At 42.6% G+C, this 7,707-nt stretch overlaps 1 protein-coding gene across 1 annotated transcript in view; it reads right to left on the minus strand.

The window, feature by feature from the left end:
* Positions 1-7,351, minus strand: part of EGFL6 (EGF like domain multiple 6) — a 57,875-nt gene extending 50,524 nt beyond the window's left edge. The window contains exon 1 of the mRNA XM_036270189.1: positions 7,278-7,351. Within this exon, the coding sequence (XP_036126082.1) occupies positions 7,278-7,351 (74 nt within the window). The remainder of the gene's footprint in view (positions 1-7,277) is intronic.
* Between the last annotated feature and the right edge of the window lie 356 nt (positions 7,352-7,707).

Consider the following 7,707-nt stretch of genomic DNA (forward strand, 5'->3'; position numbering starts at 1 on the left):
CTTAAGAACAGGAATAAGACAGAGATGCCCACTTTCGTGACTCTTATTTAACATAGTACTGGAAGTCTTTGCCACAGCAATTAGACAGGAAGAATAAAATAAAAGGGATCCAAAAGGGAAAGGAGGAAGTGAAAACTGTCATTATTTGTAGATGACATAATATTGTACATAGAAAACCCTAAAGACTCCATAAAAAATCTACTAGAGTTAATAAATGAATTTGGCAAAGTAGCAGGATACAAAATTAATGTCAAGAAATCAATGGCGTTCTTATACACCAGTGATGTACTCATAGAAAGATAAACTAAAAAAATAATCCCAGCAAAACAATTAACATACCTAGGAATAAACTTAACCAAAGAAATAAAGGACCTCTTCACAGAAAATTATAGGTCATTGAGAAAAGAAATAGCGGAAGATATAAAAAAGCGGAAGCACATACCTTGTTTATAGATTAGACGAATTAACATCATTAAAATGTCCATACTACCCAAAGCAATCTATAGATTCAATGCAATCCCCATCAAAATACCAACGACATATTTCACAGAACTAGAAAAAACACTCCAAAAGTTTATATGGAACCAAAAAAGACCCTGAATAGCCACAGCAATCTTGGAAAAAAAAAAAAAAAAAAAGGACAAAGTAGGAAGGATCACATTACCTGATATCAGGTTATACTGCAAAGCCACTATAATCAAAACAGCCTGGTACTGGCACAAGAACAGGCAGATAGATCAATGGAACAGAACAGAGAACCCACAAATTGACCCAAGACAATGTGCTCAATTAATATTTGACAAAGGTGGCAAGAGCATACAGTGGAATCAAGATAGTCTCTTTTCTTCAATAAATGGTGTTGGGAAAATTGGAGAGCTACTTGCAAAAAATGAAGCAAGAACACCAATTTACACCATACACAAGAATAAACTCAAAATAGATAAAAGACTTAAATGTAACTCATGAATCCATAATAATTGTAGAACAAAATGTAGGCAACAAAATTTCAGACATCATATGCAGAATTTTCACTGATACACCACCTAAGGCAAGAGAAACAAAGGAAAAAATGAACACATGGGACTACATCAAACTCAAAAGCTTCTGCACAGCAAAAGAAACAATCATCAAAATGGAAAAGGAACCCCACATATGGGAGACCATAATTGCCAAGGATACATCAAATAAGGGATTCATTTCCAAAATATATAGGATACTCATACAACTCAACAAAAGGAAGACAAAGAACCCAATTAAAAAATGGGCAGAGGACCCAAATAGACACCTCTCCAAACGGGACATACAAGTGGCCAAGAGACATATGAAGAAATGCTCAACATCACTAATCATCATAGAGATGCAAATTAAAACAACTACGAGGTATCACTTCACCCCTGTCAGAAGGGCCACCATCAACAAATGATTAAACAAGAGTTGGTGAGGGTGTGAAGAAAAGGGGACTCTAGTACATTGCTGGTACAAATGCAGACTGGTGCAGCCATTATAGAAAACACTATGGTGTTACTTCAAAAATTTAAAAATTGAACTGCCATTTGACCCAGTGATTCTACTTCTAGGAATATACCCTAAGAATCCTGAAACACCAATTGGAAAGAATATATGTACCCCTATGTTCATAGCAGCACTATTTACCATAGCTAAGATCTGAAAACAACCCAAATGTCCATCAGTAAATGAGTGGATAAGAAATCTGTGGTACATGTACACAATAGAATACTATGCAGCTATAAGAAAGAAAGATCTCTTATCATTTGAGATGATATGGAGGGACCTGGAAAGTATTATACTAAGCGAAACAAGCCAAGCAGAGAAAGACAAATATCACATGATCTCACTTATTTGTGGAATATAATGAATTAAACAAACTGATGAACAAAACTGACCCAGGGACATAGAGGTAGGGTACAGACTGACAAACCCCAGAAGAGCGGAGGTTGTGGGGGAGAGATACACCACAGAACTTATATGCATGTATGCATAACCAATGAACATAGACAACAAAGCAGGGGAAGGGGCAGACGGGATGGGGAGACGTGTGTCAATGGGGGAAAAAGGAGAAACATCTGTAACAAAAACAAATTAATAAAAATAATTTTAAAAAAAAGCCAGTGTTGCTCTGGCCCATTTGACTCAGTGGTTAGAGCATCAGCCTGCAGACCAGAGAATCCCAGTTTTGGTTCCCGCTAAATGCACATACCTCAGTTGCGGTTTGTCCCCGGCCCCTGTTGAGATTGTATAGGTGGCAAACAGTTGATGTGTCTCTCTCACATCGATGTTTCTCTCTCTCTCTCTACCTTTTTCTCTCCCTCTCGCTCTATCTAAAGATAAATGCAAAAATGTCCTCAGGTGAGGATAAAAAAAAAAAAAAGAAAGCCAGCGCTATCAAGACAGCTACATTTATTTTCTATCACATTCATTCATTCACAGTGTACATGAGGGAGAAAATGACATAAAATGGAATTAGAGAAGTAGACAAAGGATAGACCAAGCAGGCCCTTTTGTTCCATTTTAAATAGAATAAGTTTTATTCTTAATCCAATGGAAAGTCACTGAAAGGTTTTAAGGAGAGAGCTGACATGATCTGATTTAAATTTTAAGAGCAACACTTTGGGTTGTGGACTAGAGAGGCAAAAGAAGAAGCAAAGGGAAGCTATTGTGGGTGTTCAAGTGAGACGATGGTAATGTGGCTGGGAGGGGGAGGCAGAAGGGAAAGGAGATGGACTTGAGACATGGTGGGTAATAGGATTTAGCACCAGATTGAATACAAGTGGGGAGGGAAGAGCAAGTTGTTAGGAATGATGCCTAGATTTTTGGCTTGAACCAGTTTGGATGCTGTTTATTCTGGGATAGGGAGAAGGGGTGAGATTGGAGTCAGTGAGTTCTGAAGAGCTGATCAAGAATTCAGTTTTAGGGGTGCTAAGCTCAGTGAGACCCTGGGGCTTGAGATTCCTATTTTGCATGATCTGCATATGTATGTATTGAAAGCAGTAGGACTGGATAGGGTACCCATACAGAGAACATAGGGAAGAGATTAATCTCTGGAAATGGAGTTTGGTAGGAGAGGTTGAGAAGGTGTAACCAGTGTGGGAGGAGGAAAATCAGCATGTGTGGTGTGTTGGTTTTAAAATACATCCAGAAATTCTTTGATATTTCTCTTTTCAAAAATAAAGCTTAATTTCCCTCCCTTTATGTGGGGCTGGACTTACTGACTGGCTTCTGACAAAGGGCACATGGTGGAAATGATGGAGGGTAATTTCTGAGATTAGAACATAGAAGGCACTGCAACTTCCTAGAATTCCTCAGTAGGATTAAATCACAGTGCTAACTTCACTTCTTTCCCTTCTCTGTTCCACTTCCTGGTTTCCCTATTAGAATTTTCTGGGGCCAGCTCCCAAGTAAACCAGGCACATTCAAATTCTGGTCTGGGTCTGCTTCTGAGAGAATGTAAACTTAAAGAGGAAGGTGGTAATGTTGGGAGGGTGGAGCATCAGGACTTCCCACTTATTCTACACACATCACTCAATTATGTTGGGCAGAGTCAAGCTAACAGGATCATTGGTGATAATGTGAATTTGATTCCAGACAACCACAATAAACTATCTCAAGTATAGCAAAGTTAATAACATTTATCTTACCTTCCCAAGCTAAAAAGATGCCAGACTTAGGTACTAGATTTCAGATCAATAAATGTTCTAGGCTGACACTGTCCAATAGAAATATAATGGCCACATATGGCATTTAAAATTTTTTAGTAGCCACATTTTTAAAAATATAAAAGGGATGAAATAAATTTTAGTTATACACACACACACACACACACACATATAGATATAGATATAAATATAGATATATAGATATATTTTCAATCCTCACCCAAGGATGTTTTTTTTGTTTTTGTTTTTCTATTTACCTTCAGATACAGTGTGAGGGAGAGAGAGAGAGAAACAGCAATGTGAGAGAGACACATTGATTGGTTGCCTCCCACACGACCCCTACCAGGGCCAAGGACAATCTGCAACCAAGGTACATGCCCTTGATGGGAATGGAATCAGAGACGCCTTGGTCCTCCAGCCAATGCTCTAACTGCTAAGCCAAACTGGCCAGGGACAATTATAGTAATATATTTTATCTAATATATACAACATTATAATTTAAACATGTAATCCATGCAAAATGATTAGTGAAACAGAGCTTGGGATGCAAAGGTATTATGGGAGAAGCAGAGACCTAAGTGAAAGAAGGGGATTATGAAAATGGAGAATTATGAGAGAAGCAGGGAATTATAGGGGAGAATGAAGACTTGTGGGAGAGGCAGGGAGTTATGGGAAAGAATGGGATTATGGGAGAATCAGAGAACTATGGGAGAATCAGAGAATGATGGGAGAGAATAGGATTATGGGAGAAGCAAGTAAGTACAGGAAAGAATGGAGAATTATGGAAGAAGCAAGGAATTATATGAGAGAATGAGATTATAGGAGAAGTAGAGAACTATGGGAGAGAATAGAATTAGGGAAGAAGCAGGGAACTATGGGAGAGAAAGATTATTGGAGAAGCAAAGAAATATGTGAGAGAAAAGGATTATGGGAGAAGTAGAAAACTATGGAAAGAAATAGGATTCTGTGAAAGAATTGGATTATTGGGAGAAATAGGGAATTATATGAGAGAATGAGATTATGAGGGAGAATGAAGAATTGTGGGAGAAGCAAGAACTATGAGAGGGAATGGGACTATGGGGAAAACATAATTACAGGAAATAATGGAGAATTGAGGGGGAAGCTGAGGACTATGGGAGAGAATGGGATTATGGGAGAAGCAGGGAACTGTGGGAGAGAATGGGATTGTGGGAGAAGCAGGGAACTATGGTAGAGAATGAGATTATGGGAAAATCAGGAACCTGTGGGATGGAATAGGATTATGGGGAAGAATGGGATTATGAGAGCAGCAGAGTAGTATGGGAGAGAATGGGATTATGGGAGAAACAGGACTATTGGAGGAAATTGGATTATGTGATTATGGAAATGAATAGGATTGTGGGGGAAGCAGGGGATTGTGGGAGAGCTAGGAATATACAAAGCATGTCTAGAGCATATAAATTGTCCCAATACCCAAAGGGCAAAAGCTGGGCAAATCAAACACTGATGCTTAAGTCTACAGATATACATGTTGCTAATAATTCATTTATTTGATGAGTGTTAATTGTCTACTATGTGCTAAGCACCATTTAAGAGGCATATAATTTTCCAGGTCACTAAAATTATGGTGCAGTTTTTCAATTAAAAAAAAACAAACAAACCTGGTGATTATACTAGAAATTGCTCGATAGCAGGGGCATTTTATGCTATATCTTGTAAAACCTTAGAAAATAATCAGTAGACATACTTTTATGCAGTGAATGCCTACCATTCTCTTTTTGTGTATCCCTGTACCTTGGAGTCTGGAGTTGATTAAACTCGGTTCCCAGCAATTCCTGAAGCGCTGACCACTTGACATTTCCAAGTATGTTGAGGAGACAATAAACACACCCGGTGGTGAACCTGATACAGTGTAGAGGAACTGAGTTTCACATCTTGAAAACTGCAGAATCCTGACATGGATTCTCCATTTTCATATTCTTTGGCTTATTTGGGGTCTCTTCATTTAATTTGGTGGCACTTTGAGTGATGCTCCTGGAGGTTTATTTGCTGGTTGTTAATCTTACCTCCAAAGAGCACTTGGTCTCTTAAGTGGGCCGTTTAGCAATACAAGAACCGCTGCAGTTTGAGGACAATGTGATTATGAACAAATGGCATCTGTTCATATTTTTATCACGAAAAGGAAATCGAAACTTGTGACCACACATTTAAAGAACCTGAGTTGAGGCTTGTTCTCTTTGACCTTCAAAATCCCTTAATACCGTGGTGGACTCTGGTGAAAGCTTTTTTCCTACAAGTCAAACACAGAAAGGCTCACCTTAAAGAAGCCTGTGCCAAAGCAAGGCTCTTACCCTGCTCTGCCCAGGAACTGTCCACTTAAAACTCAATAGCAAAGTGATTCTCACTTAGCTGAAGGCGATTCTGCATGTTCTCTCCACTCCCCCCCTCCCGTATCTTGGACAATGTCTGGGGACATAATTTGGTTGTCACAACATGGGGAGGTTGCTACAGGCATTTGGTGTGTAGAGGCGCCACAGATGCTGCAGCTCAAAATCCCACAATGCACAGAACAGCCTCCCCACCCCCCAACAATTGTCCAGCCCAGCCCAGCCCAGCCCCAAAGGTCAATAGTGCCACAGTAGAGAAGCCTTGCTCTAGCAGGCACCTCAGAATACAAGACATCACAGCCCCGGAGCCCAAAACCTTTTCCAGTGAGTGGTTCCCAAAAGGCTGCCCTAATGACCGGTGACGCTGGGCCAGACTGCCTGGGTTTGAATGCGGGGCCATCACTTACTGGCTGCCTCCTTGTGCATTTATCCCCTGTCTGTGTCTCATTTTTCTCCTCTACAGCAGGGGGATGATAATAATAGCACGTTACACACAGGGCAGTTAGGGGGTTTTAAATGGGTTAAAATAGTCCTAAGGTGTTTCGAACAGTGCCAGGCCTACAGGGAGCACTATATAAGTGTGTATTTCCTAAGTGGCTTTGCTGATCTCTGCAAAAAAAATGAGTTTCGGGACTTAGAAAAACTTATGGGTAGTAAAGAAACAGCTTCGGATTCTGAACTGCCACAGCAAGAAAAATGAGTCGATTTCATCCAACAACCATGATCTTTCTTTCCCGTTCATCAACCCTAATGAGAAAGCCACTGAGTAGAGGAACCCCCTTCATGGCGGGCTCAGCCCACAAATGATAAGCGCTTAGTCTGTATCCTCCCCAGTTTCTGTCCCTGCTTCCCGAGCAAAACTATCGACTGCCAATCCATTGGCACTGTTTGGAGAGCATGGAAAACACAAAATTGCACAGGCACAGAACCCACCCACCTACCCACCCACAGAGAGACCCTCACACACTTGGTCCTACAGCAGATGTCTGCAGACTACTAAACCAGAACGCACCCACAGGGCTGCGCGCAGAGCCTCTCTCCTTCCCACCGGACATGATCAGGTGGGGTGCTGCAGATGCAAAGGGAGCTGGAGCGAAGCCCGTGGGCACTCAGGAACTGGCATCCTTGTTAAATTCCGTCTTAGCAGGCACACACCCGCTGGGGTGGCCGGAGGGACTGGGACAAAGAGTTGGAGCCCTGTGGAGAGCTCAGGCCGGGACGATCGCCAGCCACTCACCTGGCCGCATTCTCTAATCCACCTGCCACCCAAGGGAGCAGCAGGGGGAGCACAAGGGCCCAGGGCGACAGCATCTTCGAGCAGGGCCTCCTTCTGCCGCTGTCGCCTGCCGCTCCTCCTCCTGCCCCCTGGGAGGGCGCGGGACGGGGGCGTAGCGGCCCCCGCAGCCTCCTCTCTCCTGGGCTGCTCCGGGCCTTTGCTCCTCCCCTGCACGATCCTGTCGGGTAGAGGGAGGCCGGACCTGTGGCAGGGGGCAGTCGCAGCCTCTGGAGAGGTAGGGGCGCCCTGGACAGACCTCCGCGGCTCCTCTGTGGGTGAAGCGGGGTCGGTGCGCGAGGGAGGGCGGGGCGGACCATGCACATCTGGCTGGGACCCGCCTCCAGCACCACCCGCGCATCCTCCTCCCTGTGTTCACCGAGAAACTTACCCC

Source organism: Molossus molossus, unplaced genomic scaffold (assembly GCF_014108415.1).
Source record: "Molossus molossus isolate mMolMol1 unplaced genomic scaffold, mMolMol1.p scaffold_m16_p_2, whole genome shotgun sequence".
Classification (NCBI taxonomy): domain Eukaryota; kingdom Metazoa; phylum Chordata; class Mammalia; order Chiroptera; family Molossidae; genus Molossus; species Molossus molossus.